Genomic DNA, 21,460 nt, shown 5'->3' with positions numbered 1-21,460 from the left:
TCCAGACAGATCTCATCTCAGGATGATGGATTTAATTACATCTAAGTACAAAACTCATTTTCCAAACAAAGTCATGTTCACAGTTTTGGGGGGATAAGGCTGTGGACATACCTTTTGGTGCAGCAGCAACCATTCAACCCACTATGGCAACCTTTTCATGGTCAGTGTTTGAGTCCTACCCAACTATTTAAAAATGCTTTCTCCAGGAGGGAGTAAGCACTACTAACTGAATTTAAGGTCTAAATAATTCGCCATATTTTTTTGCCTGTTTCTGTTCAGTAGAGTTGCAGTCCAGGAAAAACTGGGGCCCAAAAGTGAAGGGGAGGGACGGGAGTTGCTTCACAGTGTGAACGGGGATCACCCTGACCTGACACGAACTGTGACGGGAAACTTTCTCGCTATTTCAAAATGAGTCTTGAAAATTGCAAACGATGGTTTTTTTCTCTCCATATAAAATGCAAGAAAAATTAAAAAGAGGGGAAAAAAGAGGGGGGACTATAGATTCAAAGAGGTTTAAGAGCTATATTAACCAAATGTTTGTACTCTGACTCAAACAACTCCATTTGACATGTGGGGAAATCCCAGCACTGATGGCTAAGTAGGAATAGTAAGGAATTATTGCTAATTATTCTAAGTGTGATAATGGCATTTCGGCGATGCTTAAGGAAAGAGCCCTTATCTTTTAGAAATAAATGCTGAAATATGTGTAGATGAAATTGTACGATATTTGGTGTGTGATTCAAAGGAGTCCAACAGGAGAGAAGGGCAGAAATACAAAAAGAGAGGTTATGAGGTTTTTTTTGGTGTTTTTAAAAAATATGTTTTTATTGATTTCAGAGGGAGGAAGGGAGGGTAGAGAGAACTAGAAACATCAATGATGAGAGAATCGGCTGCCTCCTGCACGCCCCTACTGGGGATCAAGCTGGCAACATGGGCATGTGCCCTGACCTGGAATGGAGCCAGGTCATGGTTCCTGGTACATGGGATGATGCTCAACCAACTGAGCCCCCCAGGTGAGTGGTTATGAGTTTTTTATTGTGATGGCTGGATGATGGGAGCAAGGACATGCATTGCTCTACCCTCTTTACTTGTATATATTGCCCATAATAAAAAAATTATTTAAAATTAAAAGTCACTTAAATCTTTACCAGTGAAGAATGAGATAAATAAATTACTATCTATTTATTATAAAGAATAATAGCATTCAGCCCTGGCCGGTTTGGCTCAGTGGATAGAGTGTCGGCCTGCAGACTGAAGGGTCCCAGGTTTGATTCCAGTCAAGGGCACATGCCCAGGTTACGGGCTTGATCCCCAGTAGGGGGCATGCAGGAGGCAGGCGATCAATGATTCTCTCACATCTCTTGGGCGGTGATAGTGGGATTACTATCATCTCTCTCTGATGTTTCTATCTTTTTCTCCCTCTCCCTTCCTCTCTAAAATCAATAAAAATATATATTTTTTAAAAAAGAATAATAGCATTCACTTGCATAATCCTCCCTGTGGGCCGGGCCCTGTTCTAAGCATCTCATCTATCTATACAGAATGAGACTGAGTTCTAAGTACTGACCCAGAAAGATGTCTAAGATATCTTGTTAAGTGAAAACACACACACACACACACACACACACACACACACACACACCTGCGTGCTCATTTTTGGAAGTTAAAAAATAATATATATGCCCTCATGCCATGCTGGTGGGAATGTAAACTGGTTCAGCTGCTATGGAAAACAGTTTGGCAGTTCTGTGTAGAATTGCACGTGACCCAGCAATTCCACTTGTAGGCATGTACCCCCAGGAATTAAAAATAGGACTCAAAACAGTACTTGTACACGGATGCTCACAGCAGCACTATCCACAATGGTCGTGTGATGGTGTAGTTTATGTGTCAGCTTGGCTGGGCCACGGTGCCCAGATATTTGGTCCAGTGTTATTCTGGCTGTTTCCGTGAGGGTGTCTTCTGGATGAGATTAATGTTTACGTTGGTGGGCGTTGGGGAGAGTGGGTTGCCCGCTACATGCTGGAGAGCCTCCTCCAATCCGTTCAAGGCCTTGGTGAAGACTGGCCTCTCCCTAGTGAGAAAGTTCCGCCAGCGCCTGGCCTGGGAGTCTGACTGATTCTTCCCGGGGTCTCCAGCTGCCAGCCTACCCTGCAGATGCGGGGCATGCCAGTCTTCACGATCACATAAGCCACGTCCTTGAAACCTCTTTTGGTTCTGTTTCTCTGAAGAGCCCTGACTAATACGAGTGGAAACAACACCTGTGTTTATCAACAGATGACTAGGGAAGCAAGCTGCGTTTATACCTACAATGCAATATGATTCCGCCATAAAAAGGGAGGAGGTACTGATTCATGCTACAAAATATAAGAACCTCGAAAACATTCTAAGTGAAAGAAGCCAGACACGAAAGGTGGCATATTGTATGATTCCATTTACCTGAAACATCCCAGAATAAAATCATAGGGACAGAGAGTAGATCAGTGGCCGAAACCGGTTTGGCTCAGTGGATAGAGTGTCGGTCTGTGGATTGAAGGATCCCAGGTTCGATTCCAGTCAAGGGCATGTACCTGGGTTGCGGGCACATCCCCAGTGGGACATGTGCAGGAGGCAGCTGATCGATGTTTCTCTCTCATCGTTGTTTCTAACTCTCTATCTCTCTCCCTTCCTCTCTGTAAAAAAATCAATAAAAAAAAAAAGAAAGTAGATCAGTGATCGCCAGGGACTAGAAAAAGGGCACCTTGGGGAGTGTGACTGAGCAAGGACTGGTTTCACTGCAAAAGTGACAAAGTTCCTGCCCCTTCATGATACAATTGTATCATCTTTGTAAATTAATCTCCTTTTTATACTGAATATTTATGGGCCTTTTGTGGCAGAACTGGTTATGTCCCTTGCCAGTCCTGCGTTGCAAGAAGAGCAATGACCTTACTAAGCATCTGCTTGTTGGAGAAGCAGAACAGGTTCGTTTTCATGAGCCTGGGTCACGCCTGCGCCTTCCTTATCGTCTCCGTCCCCTGATCCTTCTCCCTTTGGGCAGGGCGTCTGGGATCAAGAGCTCAGATGAAGGAGTAGTTTATGCTGTTTTTGTCTTCCCAGCATCCATGTGCCCTCTTTTTGGCATCAACACCCTGATTTCCTTTGGTGACTCATCCATCCCTGAGTTTTCTCCATGGCTGAGATTGGGAGACTTTGGCTTCATCCCCTGGCTCAGGAATGGGCATGTGACCTGGCCTGGCAAAATCAGAGCCTCCCATCCCAATGGCCACTGTGATTGGCTCAGGAATGGGCATGTGACCTGGCCTGGCAAAATCAGAGCCTCCCATCCCAATGGCCACTGTGATTGGCTCAGGGATGAGCATGTGACCTGGCCTGACAAATCAGAGCCTCCCATCCCAATGGCCACTGTGACTGGCTCAGGGATGGGCATGTGACCTGGCCTGACAAATCAGAGCCTCCCATCCCAATGGCCACTGTGACTGGCTCAGGGATGAGCACGTGACCTGGCCTGACAAATCAGAGCCTCCCATCCCGATGGCCACTGTGATTGGCTCAGGGATGGGCATGTGACCTGGCCTTGCAAAATCAGAGCCTCCCATCCCGATGGCCACTGTGATTGGCTCAGGGATGGGCATGTGACCTGGCCTGGCAAAATCAGAGCCTCCCATCCCGATGGCCACTGTGACTGGCTCAGGAATGAGCACAGGACTGAAAGGCTAATGATTCACTGTCTTAGTCCATCTTGGCTGTTCTAACAACATACCATAAACTGCGTGGCTTCTAAACAACCAAAATTTATTTCTCACAGCCCTGGAGGCTGGGAAGGCCAAGGTCAAGGTGGGGGCCAATTCATTTTCCGGGGAGAACCCGCTTCCCTGCCTGCTGTCTGCTCGCTGTGTCCTCGCAGACAGAAGGGGAAGGGAGTTCCTTTTATAAGGGCAGGAATCCCACTATCACCGCCCAAGGGCCCCATCTCGTGCTATCACATTGGAGGTTAGGGTTTCAGCCTAAGTCGTCTGGGTTCATTCAGTCTAAGGCAGATACCAACCCGAGTTGTTTGCTGGAAATGTGGAAAGCTCATCTCTCTTCTGGGGTTGCTAACCAAGTAGAAAACAACCCCAATATTTTGTAATGTGATGAAACCACAGGGAAGAAGCCAAGAGTTGAAAAAATAAAAGAGAGTTTTCTTTCAAAGAAATTTAAAATTTGAAGTAATTTCAAACATACAGAAAAGCTGTGAGCATAGTACAAAGTTAGCGCCATACACTGACCCGGAATTTCCAAGCATAAGCACGTCTCACATTTGCTGAAATGTGAAATTTTCATGCATCCAATACATTTCATTAAATTGTTTTATAAACCAAGTTTGAACATCCAAGGCTCAAGAGAAAGGTGTCATCTTATTCTTGAGAAAGATATTCTTGAAGGATATCTATCCTTTCAAGAGAGAAAAGTGATACAACTCTCTTCTCAGAAAAAGATTACACATTTTTAATTTAGACCAGAGATAACAAATGGATGTATTCGTTTTGCAGGTAACTCATATAGCTTGGGATAATTGAGCCCAATTTACTTAGCAGTCCTCGTTCATGGGTGTCTCCATCCATGAATGTATGGTATGTGTCTGGTGCTTTATTGCTAATATGAAAGTACTAGAATTTGAAATGTTATTTATGCAAACAAATGAGACAGATTGAAGGTTAGCCCTATTTCTCTCTGTACGTTTCTCTCTGGGCCAGGCCTTGTTCTAAAAACTCCAAAGTCTTGGGTAGGAGAGGAAGGAATGAAATGACATCTTTTTTTAAAAAAATGTTTTTATTGATTATTTTTATAGAGGGAAGAAGAGAGAGAGAGGGAAACATCCATTGCCTGCCTCCTGCACTCCCCCTACTGGGAATTGAGTCTGTGACCTCTCGGTGCATGGGTTGATGCTCAACCAACTGAGCCACACCAGCCAGGGCAAAATGACTGCCCATTTAATCTGCCATAGTCCATAGCAACCTACTTACATATGAATTGCAATTAGTTGTGAAAATGATAAATTATTATGTTATTTTACATCTTTGCAGTCATTTGGTGGTTTTATTAAACTGTAGATTTGTTTCTGATATTGTGCTCTGTGAGGGCATAGTATCCACTGTGTGTGTTATAATGGAGAAAATGGGAAACATTGGGCTACAACAGGTCTTTTTTTGTTAATCTTCACCCAAAGACATTTTTGTTCCCACTGATTTATTTTATTTTATTTTATTTTATTTTTTAGAGAGAGAGAGTGGAAGGGAAGGGAGAGACAGAGAGGGAGAAACATCAGTGAGAGAGATTGACCAGAATAGGGCTAGAACAGGTCTTAATAAACCTCTGTCAGGGCTGCCCCAGCCCTAACCCCTTGTGTCCATCAGAACTAATCTGAAAGTGACATTCCAATTAAAACCGGCTTAAACAAAAGTGGGAAATTGTTGACTTTTATATCTGGAAGATCCAGAGTTAGAGCTGAGCTCAGATGTGCTGAAATCAGGGGTCAAACGGTCTCTCTCCCAGCTCTTCTCTCCTTCTTGTGGACTCAGTTCCCAAGCCACATGGTGGCAAGGCGGCTGCCAGCATCCTTGAGACTCAAATCCAATGGGAAAGAGCCTCTTTTCTAGAAGCGCCTTCAACACGTGCGGGGATTTACTCTGATTGATCTGCCCTTGAATCAGTCAATCCATCCATCACCGTTACCACCATGACACCAGGTGCTGTCCCCAAAAGTGGGGAAAACAACCGCCCTCTCATTCTTGAGAAAACAGATGATGGTGTACAAGGTGGCATGTGTGGTGATGAGTCACTTCTCATCCCAGGAGCCAGGGAAGCTGGTTTTCTTTGAGAGGGGACTTCTCAGAAAGCGTCCGCGTGCCGCTTCCTCCCGCGCTTCCCCTGAACGGCGCGGGTCTTGCAACATTACTTCCCCATCCTCCTTCGGCCTCCCCGTTGTCCCCTTCCTTCAGGCATGCTTTGCTTGACAGCATGTTTCACTCTTGTCTTAAAGGAAACATCTGACTTTCTGGAAGCATCGTTTAGAAATGTGTTCTGCAGTATAATCGAAAACGCTCCTGCGGTTAATTTAGCCAGATAGCGCGTGCGTGTATGTGCGTGCGTGTGTGTGTGTGTGTGTGTGTGTGTGTGTGTGTGTGTTTCACAACAGGAAGCCCCAGAAGCCAGACAGTTAGGGGCTGTCGGGGACACAGGCTATTTATATGTCCCAGTCCATAATCCTTTGCACATTTTCCTTTATTCTCAGGCCTCTCTTGTTGCAAGATGGCTGTGGTACTCCCTCCTGGCTATGTTCATGATCCTGGCAGGAGGAAGGGAGACAGGCCAAGGCTTTATTTATTTATTTCTGTGATCCTCACCCAAGAATATGCTTATGGATTTTAGAGAGAGGGGAAGGGAGAGGGAGAGAAAGAAGCATCGATGTGAGAGAGAAGCATCGGTCAGTTGCCTTCTGTACACACCTGACCGGGAATCGAACCCACAACCTTTTGGTGTATGGGGGACGACGCTCCAACCAGCTGTGCCACACGGGCCAGGGCATCAAGGGGTTTTTGTAAGGATGAAATCAACTAACATGTCTAAGACCATTTAGTGAGAGTAGAGACGTCCCTTGCTCACGGCATCCCCCAGTGCCTAGCACAGTGCCTGGAGCATAGTGGGAATCTGAGAAAGTTTTGTGGAATGAGTCCCCCTGGACTCTGCATGCCCCAAAGAGCAGGTTCTTGGCACATAGTGGGAAGTGGGTGTCAATAAATGGAAGCTGTTATTATTGCTGGGAGCTATTATTATCGGAACCAAACATGCTTGGGAACAAGATCTTCTTTCACTGATGTCATGCAGAAACGACTCTTTTTGTGAGGGGGAAACTCCTCTTTTATTGAAGAAAGATGTCAGAGTGGAGGCCATGGTCCCTGGTGGAAACTATTATGCCAGATGGCTTCATGGACACACAGAGTTGTTTTGTTTTTTTAAAAATATACATTTTTATTGATTTCAGAGAGGAAGGGTGAGGGATCAAGAAATAGAAACATCGCACTAGCAGCTAGGGCCTAGCTGGTTTGGCTCAGTGGATAGAGCATCGGCCTGCGGACTGAAGATCCTGGGGTTCGATTCCAGTCAAGGCCACATGCTTGGGTTGCAGGCTCAATCCCCAATAGGGGATGTGCAGGAGGCAGCCAATCAATGATTCTCTCTCATCATTGATGTTTCTCTCCCTTTCTCCCTCTCCCTTCCTCTCTGAAATCAATATATTAAAAAAGAGAGAGAGATGGAAACATCAATGATGAGAGAGAATCCCCGACTGGCCGCCTCTTGCACGGCCCCACACTGGGGATCGAACCCACAACCTGGGCATGTGCCTCCAGGAACACATAACCCTGACCTCCTGGTCCATACGTCATTGCTCAACCCCTGAGCCACACCTGCCGGACACAAGGTAAGTTCTGGGCAGAGAATTTGAGGATGCTGCTGCTGATGGTGGTGGCGAATGACGTTGGCAGCGAAGGAGGAGAATGAGTTGGTGGGTAAAGCAAACCAGAAAAGAACCCCCTCCACCCTCTACGAAGCACATCTTGGTCCCCATTCTTTCCTGCAAAGGTGGCAGCGTTATTCCCAGGGAAAGCCTGAGATGAGATCAATTCCAGGGTACGACACACGCAAGGATCGGTGCACAAGAAGAAGGCGATGAAAACAGTCGTGAGAATGTGGCCGAGGAGAAAAACCTGAACAGCGCTGGCATCATCTTTTCAACAGTAATTCTGCCAACGTAGGGAACAGGGCTGAGATGTAACGAAAACGTTTTTCCCAGCTGCAGTCTCCTGGCGGAGGGCTGATTCATCCAACAGGCGTCCTGGAGGACGCATCCCAGACTGCGCGGCCCGTTCACCCGGCGTCACTGCGGACTTCGACGCACGTTTCCGATCGGCCTCCCCGCGCCCGCTCAGGCCGCCCGCCACCCGACCTCTCTCGCGGGTCACGAGCACCGCCTACTGGTTATCGGACCCTCGGCGGCTCGGCCCCGCCCCCGAACGCCACGCGCATGCTCCGCACGTCCTCCACGCCTCCCCGGCTTCTCGCGACAGCCACCCAGCGGCGGCCTGAGTCTCGCGATAAAGGCTCATTGTCTCGCGGGACCGCGCCGGCAGACGGGCTCTCGAGTGGCCCGGGCCGGAGAAGAGGAGTCGCATGTGTCGTTTCAGCTGGCGGTAGTGGCGGGAGCGGAGGCGTCGGCGGCTGTACGACCGCCCGGGTAAACGGTCCCCCGTGATCTTTCCCACTTGGGAGAATCGCGTGTAGAGAGCGTGTGGGGCGGGGGGAAGCTAAGGTGCTGCGCCCGGCGGAAGGGGCCGGGCGTCTCCACATCCCCGCCCACATGGGCCCCTCGGTTGTCCCCGGGATTAGCCCCTTGGCTCCCGGTCCCCGCTCTCCCACCTGGACCGCCCTTGTCACCCCAGTTCCCTTACTTTCTGCGCCTCCTCGGCTCTCCTGCCCTATTTTCTCTCCCGAGACTCTGGTCTCCCCGCCCTCTCCCACTCCCATCCCGGCTCCTGACTCCCTTGGCGTGTAGCTGCCCCCACACCCTGCCCTCGGGGCACCTCCGGGGACCCACCCCTTCTTTGTGGGGCCTTTGGGTGGCCTTTATTGCCGCGGGTTTGCACCCCTACCTAGTCACCCCAGACCTTTTGCCCTCCCGGTCTCCACCGAAGTTGCCCTGCCCGTTCTTCCCCCCATTCTTTCCTCTTGGACGAGTGCCCTCTGCCCCCCAGGCGCTTGCTTCCCCGTAGGCCTGATAAAGACGGTGTGCCCTGTGTCCGCCCGGAGCGGCTCGCGTTTTGTGAATCCTAATGGCAGCTTGTATCCTCATCATCCACTTGACAGCGGGGAGATGAAACGGACTTGGGGTTCGGGTTATTCCTGGTGGGGGACGAGGCAGGGCCACACCCGGGCACGGCTGCCCCGGGGTCGCGGCCCGCGGTCGTGCAGATGTGTGTTCTTTTCCCCCGGCTTACAGGTCTGTGAGATGGCTGCTGACAGTTCCGAATCCGGGGGCCATGACTGCAAAGGAGACTCCAGGAGCAATACCAAGTTAGATGCCGATTACCCCCTCCGGGTCCTTTACTGCGGAGGCAAGTGTGCCGCAGCGTTTTTTGTTGTTTTTGTTGTTGTGTTTTTTGCTTACTGTGTGTGTATGCCTTGTGATCATCGTTTCACGTTTGGTTCCCTTCCTCCTTTTTCCATCGGTCTTCGTCGCGGGGTGCATCCTTCATTTGAGACGGGAGAGATGAACACATTTTCCCCACCTGTGCGGGGCTTGTGCCTTGTTACCTGGCCCCCCGGCGAAGCGAACAGTCCTGTTGGAAGAGAGACATGCAGATAGACGGTTTCAGCCGGATGTTACTGGCTAGTCTCGCTGTTAAAGGAGGTCGCTTCTCGGATATGACAGGGACGCGGGGAGGAAAAAGCTTGGTGCACGCCTGTAGGCGCGAACAGCTTTGTGCGAGTGTAGCAGAGGGAGGGTGTCAGGAGCGAGGAGGAGGAGGAGGGGGTTTCAGCGATGTGTGTGGAAGGACAGTCTTGGGACAGGGTTCTTGGTTTGATTAAAAATAGCCCTGGCCGGTTTGGCTCAGTGGATAGAGCCTCGGGCTGCAGACCAAAGGGTCCCCGGGTTCTATTCCCGTCAGGGGCGTGTACCTTGGTTGCAGGCTTCTCCCTGGCCCGGGCCCTGGTTGGGGCTCCTGCAGGAGGCAACCAATCAATGTGTTTGTTTCTCTCACATCCATGTTTCTCTGTCTTTCCCTCTCTCTCTCCCTCCCTCTCTCTTCCACTCTCCCTAAAGATCAATGGAAAAATATCCTCGGGTGAGGATTAACAAATATATATATATTAGCCTAAATCAGGATTCCCTCCTTTGAATATTTGCCTCATTTTCAATACAGAAATATTTGTGAATTGGAAATGCTCTAATTTTTTAAAAAATATATATATTTTATTGATTTCAGAGAGGAAGGGAGAGAGATAGAGAGTTAGAAACATGGATGAGAGAGAAACATCGATCAGCTGCCTCCTGCACACCCTCTACTGGGGATGTGCCCGCAACCCAGGTACATGCCCTTGACTGGAATCAAACCCGGGACCTTTCAGTCCGTAGGCCGACGCTCTATCCACTGAGCCAAACCAGTTAGGGCGGAAATGCTCTAACTTTATTAGCATCTTCGAAAGTCTCAGAAAACTTTGAAGGTACAAGACAGTAAAAGGGCAAGTAAACACTAATTTTTTTTTTTAACATATTTTATTGATTTTTTACAGAGAGGAAGAGAGAGAGATAGAGAGTTAGAAACATCGATGAGAGAGAAACATCAATCAGCTGCCTCCTGCACATCCCCCACTGGGGAAGCGCCCACAACCCAGGTACATGCCCCTGACCGGAATCGAACCCGGGACCCTTCAGTCCGCAGGCCGACGCTCCATCCACTGAGCCAAACCGGTTTCGGCTAAACACTAATTTTTTAAAGTATATTTGACCAGTTATTATGTGCCTAGCAATGTTTTAGGTGCTGGGGACTGCATAGGGAGTAAGTCAGAAAAGATCCTTGTTTTCATGGACCTACATTCTGTGAGTGGAATAGAGACCTCCTCCCCTGGAGTTCAAGGACTGTAGAAGGAGAGGCGATGTTACTGAGTTAAAAAGTTGTATCAACTCATCCTTTATTGAATATCTTTGACTAGAGGCCCGATGCACAAAATCCATGCAAGAGTAGGCCTTCGCAGCCCTGGCGGCAGCTGCCTCGGCCCTCGCAGCCTCAGCTTCATCCAGAAGGTTGTCTGGAAGATCATCCGCTGTTCGGCCATCTGGTTGATTTGCATATTACCCTTTTATTATTATAGATAGTGCCTGGTGGGTGTGGCTCAGGGGTAGAGCGTCAACCTATGAACCAGGAGGTCATGGTTCGATTCCCGGTCAGGGTTTCGGGCTCCATCCCTGGTGGGGGGCGTGCAGGAGGCAGCCAATCAGTGATTCTCTCTCATCATGGATGTTTCTCTGTCTCCCTCTCCCTTCCTCTCTCTGACATCAATAAAAACATTTAAAAAGTACCTTTGATAGTAATTTAAAATTAGTGTAAAATACCTCAGTAAGAGAGTAGGCGGGGGAACTTCTTGTAGTGTTGGCTGAGTTTTGTTATATATGTGTTTTACTGGGTTATATTGTTTGACTTTAGAGTCATGGCCAGAGTTTGCATCCTGACTCCAGCATCACCAGCTACCTGACCGTGGGCAAGTTAACAAACTTCACTGAGGGCTAGAGGCTTATTTCATGAGGCCTATAAAATAAGTCAGATGATTCGTATCAAGCTTCTGGTACAGCAACTAAGACAAGAATGTATGTACGGCCTAACGGGTTTGGCTCAGTGGATAGAGCGTCGGCCTGCGGACTGAAGGGTCCCAGGTTCGATTCCGGTCAAGGGCATGTACCTTGGTTGTGGGCACATCCCCAGTGGCAGGTGTGCAGGAGGCAGCTGATCGATGTTTATCTCTCATTGATGTTTCTGACTATCTCTCTCCCTACCTCTCTGTAAAAAAATCATTAAAATATATTAAAAAAAGAATGTATTACGATAAATGCTAACTATTATTATTATTATTATTATTATTATTATTATTAGAAAAGTATACTTGTGTAGTTAAGAGCTATTCTTTATATCCTGTTTCATCAAATCTGGAATTCTTTATTTTATAAGATGTACCATTATTTTAGGTTCCACTAAGAAAGAAAAAATGGTCAGATTGACACAGCATAACTATAAGATCATCCCCATATAATGTCAGGTTGTTCCACTTAGTGATGTGACATTTGAAGGTGACTGTGAGATTTTTGCCTTGAAAAGTTAGTTTACAAATAGTAAGTGATTTGTAGAGGGAAATTGATTTTATTTTATTATTTTTAGTAATAGGAAAAGGAGAAAGTATATTGCAAAGAAATGGTAGCAAAGTGCCACTGAAATTTATAAGTGTGATATTAACCATGTGCCTTTTGCCTCAAACAAGCAAGGCATGATGGTAGCATTTGAAAAGTAGTACAGAAAAAATATAGAAAAAAGTACAAATGAGGCATTTTGTCAATTTTAAATTAAAGTTATGATGAGTGCTGTGTGTGTGTGTATTTAAATTTCTAAATCTTTTTCTCTCCATTTCCCCAGTGTGTTCATTACCAACAGAGGTAAGTTCTTTTAAAATTCTTTTAATTTCTGTATTTGAGATCATTGATTTTACAGCTATCTTGAGAAATTTTTTCTTATTTTTCATTTTCTATCATTTAGTAGTAGATTTTCAACCTTTTAATAGACAAACTTGGTTTAGAATAATTTTATGGAATTACAAATTAATCTTTAGATTTTGAGTCTCATGTGTACATCTTTTGCACTTAGCCATACAGTTTGGGTTTTTGCATGGCACTCATGAATAGTCAGTCAGCTAATAAAACAAGAGTAACTTTAAAGCCAAAATTTGACATGCAAGCAGAGGAAAGCATGAATTATGTGTAAGACTTCTGTTAATAAGCTTCTAAGTCAGGCTCTGTGGGCAAGCCATGAAAATAATGAGGCACCCATGTGCCCAGAGCAAGAAGTAGATGTACTTGTTTTTGTTTGTTCCCTTTCTAATGGCCCTTCTGTTTGATGGAAAAGAAAGAAATTACTACAGTGAGGAGCTGCCTAATTTCTTTTTATTTCTGATTTCTTATGGGGTGTTTCCTGGTTGAATATAGATTTCCTGTGGATAAGACAGCAGGTGGAAGTAGTTAGTTTTATCATTCTTTATGTAGCAAGTACTGGGAATGCTTTTAAATGAAAATATATTGGTTGATTGAAAATGTTTTGTTGTAACTCTGTTTATTCTTTTCCCACCCAGTACTGTGAATATATGCCTGATGTTGCTAAATGTAGACAGTGGTTAGAGAAGAATTTTCCAAATGAGTTCGCAAAACTTACAGTAGGTATGAACATTTTTTTTCTTTCATCAAAACTTGTATACCCAAACAAATGCACATAAGGTATTATTTTAAAGATACAAAAAGTCTTCTTTTAGTAGGATAATTACAGAATTATAACCTATACTTATGAACTTTAAAACTATCTTAAGTTCTTGGGTTAAAATTCCTTATATCAAATCACACACTGCTTCCTGTGTCTTCTGTCTCTGAGACAGCGTATGTTAAAAATACCACCTTTTTTATATAAAGAAGAGTAAATGATTTAGGGGCAAAAATATATTTTCACTCAGTCATTTAACAAATTATTTCTGTGAGCATACTATATGCTACACCCTGTTTCAAATGATGAGGATAAAGCAGCAAACAAAAGATGTGTTTGGAAATTATATTCTCGAAGGGGAGACAAATAAAATAAGTAAAATGAGACAAATGACATAATTATGTTAAGTAGTGATAAACAGGGAACAGGGAGATAATAATTATTGGGGAAGGCCTTGGCTGATGTGAGTCAGTGGTTAGAGCATCGACCTGTGCACTGAAGAGTCTCTAGTTCGATCCGCGGTCAAGGGCATGTACCTGGGCTGCAGGTTCGATCCCCAGTCCTGGTCAGGCCATGCGAGAGGTAACCAATCGATGTGTCTCTCTCACATCAATGCCTCTCTTCTCTCTCTCTCTCCGTCTCTCCCCTGTTCCCCTTCCCTCCATTCTACTTTCTCTAAAAATCAATGGAAAAAATATCCTCGGGTGAGGCTTAACAAAAATAATAGTCACGCTCAATTGTTGTAAAATTGATTATTTTTGTATGGGGTTGCTCAAAGGTGATTTGATTTTTTTACATTAGTAGGAAGTGATGTTAATGCTTTTGAAATTTGTTTTTACATCTAGAAAATTCACCCAAACAAGAAGCTGGAATTAGTGAGGGTCAAGGACCAGCAGGAGAAGAGGAAGAAAAGAAAAAACAAAAGAGAGGTGAGACCTAACTCCACGATTTGATGGACACAAACTTCCCTTCCCTCTGCCAGTGGAAATCGGTGATGAAAGCATTTCCAACATCAGTAACGCCCGCCTGTAATTGTAATTCATGAATATCATTCAGAGGGGTACAGAATCTTGTTTTCAGGGGGGAATTGGATCCGGAATGATTTGTGGCTTTATCAGCAAATTAGACCTAAGAAAACATGCTTTATTTGCCGTATACATATGTAAAAAGCAACCAGCCAACTTGATGATGTGAAAACTTTGTTGCCTTATTAAACTATCTGTGTATCCTATTTAATTAGAGCGAGAACATTTATATAAATTTTTTCTTATTCTGACAGCTCAGTTGACAGTTTTTTTACTGATGTTGCATATACCTGTCTGTCTCTCCTCTGGATCCTGTCCCTTCCTGTTTCTTCTTCCTTAATTATTCTCCCCGTGACTAAAATTAGCCTATAGATATTTTTAGGACTTTGCATCTTTTCAAAAAATTTCCAAAGAGCCCATGTCTTTCTTTGCCTTATCCCCCTGCTTCCCTTCTTAGCCATTCGCTTCCTGTTCACTGCCCAGTCTGTCCTAACCTAACTTTCATGCTACTGAAACCCTCTAATAAAGGTCAGTAATTGCTAAATAATGATAAGAGCATTTGAGGACTCCTTTCTTGAAGTGCTGTACTTCCTTGGTTTCTGTGACGTTCTTTTTCATCCTATCACTCTTCCTCAGTCTTCTGTGCAGACTTCTCCCTTCTGTCCCTCAGTTGATGTTTCCCTGGATTCTGTCTTCTGCCCTCTGACCTTTCATTCTGCTTGTTCTCCTAGGGCCGTGGTCGGCAAACTGCGGCTTGTGAGCCACATGCGGCTCTTTGGCCCCTTGAGTGTGGCTCTTCCACCAAATTTCCACGTGTGGGCGTGCATACAATGCGATTGAAACTTCGTGGCCCATGCGCAGAAGTCGGTTTTCGGCCTGGGCGAGTCTATTTTGAAGAAGTACTGTTGATATTTGGCTCTGTTGACTAATGAGTTTGCCGACCACTGTCCTAGGGTGATTGTTCGACGTTCGTAACTTGGACACTTAGAAGTCCCCAATCTGTATCTCTGGTCCTGGCCCATGTCTCTACATGGGGAATGTGCATGGTGCCATAGGCGCCTCAGATGCAGGATTTCCAAAGTAAACTTTCTAAGTCCCAAATCTGTGTCTTTTGTTTCCCCTATTTTAGTTAATGACAGCACAGTTTACCCAGTCATCTGAGCCAGAAATCTGAGACCCATCTTAGGTTCTCTCGTTTTGTCCCTTTAGTCAGTTCTAAATTCTGTTACATTTCTCTCTTACTTACTGTCTTTATCCTGTGCCTAGTGGCCGTTGCTATTGCCATTGCTTTGGTTTAGATTTTGATTAATTTCTGCCTGAACTAATGCAGGCTCCGTGGCCTCCCAATCAGCCTAACTCTTCACAGACCCACCCTCCACACTGTAGGGTGATCTTGACAAAACATAAATCTGGTCGTCTTACTCCTGCACATTCAGTGGCTTATCTCCTTCAATGTAAAATCAAATTACAAGCTTGATGTACTGTTCCTTTAATGACTGATACAGAACTTTTTGCTTTTCCGGCTTTATCTGCTGCATATCCATAGTGTGCTTCATCAAGACAGGTGTAGCTCTCAGATATAATGCCTTTTCTTACCTCTGAACTCGTTCCTTTTCCTGGAATGTTCTTTCTTAAACCTCTCCAGCCAGGACAATTCCTTATTCTGCAGGAGCTTAGATGCCACTTCCACTAGGAAATCTATTCTGTCCTTCAGAAGCAGGGTTAGCCGCTCCTCTTCGAAGCTGTGGTAGTGTCATATTTATGGATCCTATCTCATAATAAAAGCATAAAATGCTAATTAGACTGGACATCCTCCTGGACGACTTTCCAGCTGAAGCCGAGGCTGCAAGGGAAGCCTGGGTCCCGGGTGCCTTCCGGCGGCTGGAGGGGAAGCCGGTGCTGGCAGCCGGGGGAAGGAAGGCCTACTCTTGCATGAATTTTGTGCATTGGCCTCTAGGTATAGTATACTAGAGGCCTGGTAGGGTCCCTAGGCCTGGCCGGCGATCAGGGCTGATTGGGCCTTCCTTCCCTCGGCTGCCAGCTGCAGACTGGGGCCTTTCATCATTCCATGCCGTCCCCTGGTGGTCAGCGCATGTCATAGCAATGGTCAAACTCCCAGTGGGTGTAACTCCTGGTCAGTCGAACTCCTTAGGGGACAGTTTGCATATTAGCCTTTTATTATATAGGATTATTTAGAATAGCAGGTTGCTGTAAAGATTTAACATTTCTATTTTTATATATTTTTTTATTGATTTCTGAGAGGAAGGGAGAGGGAGCGATAGAAACATCAATGATGAGAGAGAATCATTGATTGGCTGCCTCCTGCATGTCCCACACTGGGGATCGAGCCCAAAACCCAGGCATGTGTCCTGACCCGGAATTGAACCATGACCTCCTGGTTCATAGGTCGACACTCAACCACTGAGCCATGCTGGCTGGGCTAGATTTAACTTTTCTTGTTGCACTTGACTAGACTTGAGAATCCTTGAAGGGGCTGTGTTCTGTTCGTTTTGTGTCCTTAGTTCAGTGGTTGGCACATATTACTTAAATATCTATTAAATGAATACTCATGCACGTGTTCATTAATTTTGTATTAGAACAAGCAACTGTAGAAATAAAATTTGGTACCTTTTGAAAGTTAACAACTTTAAAGACAGTATTCTCTAACTATGTTGAAAGTGAAACAACTAATGCTAAGTTCTTCCTTAATAAATAAAGGTGGAAGGGGTCAAATAAAACAAAAAAAGAAGACTGTACCACAAAAGGTTACGATAGCCAAAATTCCCAGAGCAAAGAAGAAATACGTAACAAGGGTGTGTGGCCTTGCAACTTTTGGTGAGTTTAATCTTAAGTGTGTTTTTTGTTTTATTTCATTTATTTTAATTAGCCAATTTAAACCAATCTGATACAAGGTTTATTTTTTAACTTCACTTGTCCTAGGTCAGTGGTCGGCACACTGCGGGTCGCGAGCCACATGCGGCTCTTTGGCCCCTTGAGTGTGGCTCTTCCTAAGCCTTAGGAGTACCCTAATTAAGTTAATAACAATGTACCTACCTATATAGTTTAAGTTTAAAAAATTTGGCTCTCAAAAGAAATTTCATTCGTTGTACTGTTATTTGGCTCTGTTGACTAATTGAGTTTGCTGACCACTGTCCTAGGTTATAGAAAGTAAATGACATTAATTAAATTTCTGCTATTAGTCTTTGAATAACCTTACATTAGCTTTGTTTAGGGAGGCAAAAATACAAATTACTTACTTTTCTTATTGAGACCTAATATATTGATTTTTAATTACAGTTTTCCATGTGTTTGAAGGAAACCTCTTTTTATTTCCTTCCAGAGCAATTATTAGGACACACAGAGTTTCTTTTAAAAGACAATTTTCTTTCTTTTTTTACACCAAGCAACAAATGTAACAAACAGTTGCTTTTTGATCTTAAGTGTGTTTAAAGCATGTGAACTCTCTATATATTTCTCTTTCTAAAAATCTGGAATCATAAAAATTTCATGGGTCTGTTTTTGCTAAGAAGATACAGGATAAGATTCTGCATTTGTTACTATAGCTTCAAAATCAAATTTGGAAGACATTTTAATGTCTTTTGCAGAGAAGAACTGGTTTAACTTTTTCCTCTCCAGAATTCCTACATGGGCACATTTTATGTAGAATGAAGAGGGCAAGGATAGGGTTCCTTTTGACGCCCACCAGTGAGTGCTGCTCCTTTGGCCCTGTAACTTGGAGGGTTGCAAAATGACTCGTCCCCTCTGGGAATGACAGTAGAGGGTGAGGGAAGGTGGTGGTGGCAGAAGGTCCTGCGGGGAGGCCTTGAATGAATAGTGAAACTGCAAATCAAGGTCCCTTTGTGTGACAACACAGATTGGAAAACAATCACTGGACCACATTACAAATATTAGGTTTATTTCTCTGCTGTAAATTATCTTTTTTTTTTTTTTTAAGAGATACAGAAGAATAAAGAAAGGGATATAAACAAAAGAACTTCATTGTACTCAGAAGTGTATATGTAATGGAATTCATGTGTTCCTGGATTTATTTATTTATTTGTTTGTTTATTATTATTTTTTAAACCTTCATCCAAGGATATTTTTGCATTGATTTTTTTAGAGAGGGGGAAAGACAAAGAGAAATATCTATGTGGGAGAAACACATTGATTGGTTGCCTTCTGCATGCACCCTGACCAGGGCCCTGGCTGGGGAGGAGCCTGCAACCGAGGTACATGCCCTTGACTGGAATTGAACCCGGGACTCTGGTCTGCAGGCCTACACTCTATCCACTGAGCCAAACCAGCTAGGGCCCTGGATTTATTTTGATCTTACTATATGAGTCATGAATATTATGGGTGATGGTATTTTTATGTACAGAGGCTGTATGTTTACCTTGAATTGTTGCATTAAGACCACTGCCTGTGATGGTGATTATTGTTCTGAAAGGAATATGAAACCCATGAATGCAATCTGTTTTATGAATTTAAAATGCAGATTAAATTTCAAAATGGAAAAATGTCCTTGACACACAATTCTGATTATACTTTTGTTGTTTCTTTTCTTAAAATAACAGAAATTGATCTTAAAGAAGCACAAAGATTTTTTGCTCAAAAATTCTCCTGTGGTGCCTCAGTGACAGGGGAGGATGAGATCATCATTCAGGGAGACTTTACAGACGACATCATTGATGTCATTCAGGAAAAATGGCCAGAGGTGAGTCTATGGACCATACACATCTGTAGAAATACGTTACTATGGCAGGTTGCTTTCATGTTATTTTCTATCACAACTCATGAGATGTAATTTGTGTTTTATAGGTGGATGATGATAGTATTGAAGATCTTGGAGAAGTGAAGAAGTGATTTTGAGAATTTGTCTGTATTTAATGGTCTGAACTGAGAGTTGGCCAAAGGGGGAGAGGCCTTTTGAAAAGAAAAAATATTTATCCTACAGTAAAACTGTGGACTACCCTCGCCCTTGGCATTTTCACTGTTCTGTACAAGGCTGCTTGTGTTTTGTTTTGTTTTTTTATTGCCAAAGTCCTATAAACAGGGGAGACTGTCATGCTTATGCATGAAATAGAATTTAGTCAAATAAAAATTTTTGGTCACTTGGTCCTGACTTCTCTTTCTGTCTTTTAAACTTTTTATTTTTGGAAAAACACTGTAGACTTTTTGTGGGAAGTTTATTTTGTGTATCATTTTCCAAATGGTCGTGATTTAATCTGGTTTAAAGCTGAGTGACGTTTTAAAGAATTGTAATTGGGCTTCATCCCCAGGCATAATCATCTCCTTGCTTCTTCGGTGTGATAGTTCTGAGATGCCTGAGCATCTGATAGATTTGTGGTTGAATGGGCTTCATTGTTACCAACCAAGTCCACTTTGTGGGCCCGTAAACATACTGCTGGTTGGAGTTGTTCAGGCTACTCTGAATATTATTCATCAAGTATATGACAAGCCTTAAAACCATCTGCACTGTTTGACCTAGTAACCACTTCTTTGACATTATCCTAAAGGTATGTCTTATGTTCATCAAGATGTTACTCCTACTGTCAAAAAAACTGCAAATGATATAAATGAACAATTGGGAGATAGTTAAAGAAATGATGGTGCATTCATATAGTAGACTATTACACCTGTATTTTAAAATATTTTCCAAGAATACTTGGAAACATGTTTAATAATGTTAAGTAGGGGGCAGACCCCAAACCCGTTTCATACATTGTCATCGTTCTGAGTGGAAGGCCATTTACAGAGGCCTTGTTCTGGCTATCTGAGTGTAAACTCCTGCTAACCAGTTGCAGATATTATAAACCCATGTTCAATATATTGTCTGGGAAATAGCAACTGAAACATGTTTTTCTCACAAGAGAAACACCATTATAATGAATGCACTAAACAAATTTAAACTTTTGTTTTTATAAAGGTCTTAAGCCAGGTGCTACAAGTTGAAGACTGGTGGTATTTTAATTGCTATAGATTCTTTTAATAAATTTAGAACCTATTGTTTATTGCCATGCAAATTACAATCTTGAATGTTTTTATAAATAATTAAAATCTTAGAATGTGTAGTAAAGATGTAAATTTAAAAAAGAAATTCTGCATTAACTGTGAATTTTACTAAATATGATTATCTGATGAAGCAAATTCATCCATCGAGACCATGCGGTGTGTGTTATGTATGCTGTTGGTGCTGGAAGATGTCTGTATGCCTATATCAACACATGTGACTTCATGTAAAGATTCTTAATGTTCACAGTTCTTGGCAAATGCAGTTTCAATCCATATATAGTCAGCAGTGGATGTTACTGCAGGAAAATGCAGGATTAAAATTGTCCTTGTGTATAACATGTGTGAATGTGTTTCTTTGACCTGAATTTAAAATAGAGTATATTTTAATCTCTGATTAAAATGAAGTAGTAGAACAAGGCATGACTTTAATTCATACATTCTATTTATGTGTGTTTTGTGGAATGTTTTCACAGTCTAGTATTTTTAGCAAAAAGAATACTAACCCTTAAACAGCCTACCTCATAATATGTGTAGGAGATTTGTCATGATTAAGCGGGCAACTTCAAATGCAAATATAGTTTTGATATACATTATTTTAAAAATATGTATTTATTGATTTGAGAGAGAAACATCCATCAGCTGCTTCCTTCATGTGCCCTGACCGGGAATTGAACTGGTGACCTTTTGGTGCGTGAATGATGCTCAGCCAACTGAGCCACACCGACCAGGGCTGGATAAGCTATTTTTAATAACTTGTCAGAATTTTCTTTCTTGATTTTAAATTCTAAGACATTGTCTTGGTTCTCCTAAAACATGAGTCTATCCTATGAAGGCAAGTGTCACCCAGATCAGTGAAGCTTGAAAACAAACTGTAATTTTGTTTTTCCATTTCAGATTTTATAAACACAATGGTGTGTTTTGCTAATTCACAATCAAAAAATAAAGTTGAAATACTATAAGACTATTTGGTAACTTGTCTTGGCAGCAGTGCCAGCGTATGGGTTAAGCAGTAGGGGGTGGGTGACCAGGGATTAAATGTATTATTTACTTGTAAGGGATAAGTATTTTTTCATAGTTCATTTTCTATATAACATGAAGAGTAAAAGGGGGAAGAAGGGAGGACTATGAAACAACACGTGAAAAGGTTTAGGTTCAACCCAGAATGTGGTAAATTTTGTCATGATAAAGTTGCAAGATTCTCATTGCTGTTCAAGAGCTACATCCAGAGTCTAAACAATTTTTTTTAATTGCGATTTTTTTTAAACTCGATGACTATTTATTTAAATATATTTTATTGATTTTTTACAGAGAGGAAGGGAGAGGGATAGAGAATTAGAAACATCAATCAGCTGCCTCCTGCACACTCCCTAC

At 43.4% G+C, this 21,460-nt stretch overlaps 1 protein-coding gene across 2 annotated transcripts; it reads left to right on the top strand.

The window, feature by feature from the left end:
* The first annotated feature begins 8,121 nt into the window (after positions 1-8,121).
* Positions 8,122-19,193, top strand: DENR (density regulated re-initiation and release factor). Of its 2 annotated transcripts, none has more exons than XM_036353913.1 (8): positions 8,122-8,275; positions 9,038-9,152; positions 12,222-12,241; positions 12,931-13,015; positions 13,898-13,981; positions 16,796-16,912; positions 18,652-18,791; positions 18,896-19,193. In XM_036353913.1, the coding sequence occupies exons 2-8, from the start codon at positions 9,047-9,049 to the stop codon at positions 18,938-18,940; spliced, it is 597 nt and encodes a 198-aa protein (XP_036209806.1). In that variant the 5' UTR covers positions 8,122-8,275; positions 9,038-9,046; the 3' UTR covers positions 18,941-19,193. The 2 variants fall into 2 exon arrangements, with proteins under 2 accessions (XP_036209806.1, XP_036209807.1); XM_036353914.1 differs by lacking the exon at positions 8,122-8,275 and adding an exon at positions 9,287-9,448.
* Positions 19,194-21,460: the final 2,267 nt, after the last annotated feature.

This window comes from Myotis myotis, unplaced genomic scaffold (assembly GCF_014108235.1).
Source record: "Myotis myotis isolate mMyoMyo1 unplaced genomic scaffold, mMyoMyo1.p scaffold_m19_p_20, whole genome shotgun sequence".
In the NCBI taxonomy this organism is placed as follows: Eukaryota; Metazoa; Chordata; class Mammalia; order Chiroptera; family Vespertilionidae; genus Myotis; species Myotis myotis.
Note: the sequence above shows the minus strand (reverse complement) of the source record. Positions and strands in the feature narration are given on the sequence as shown.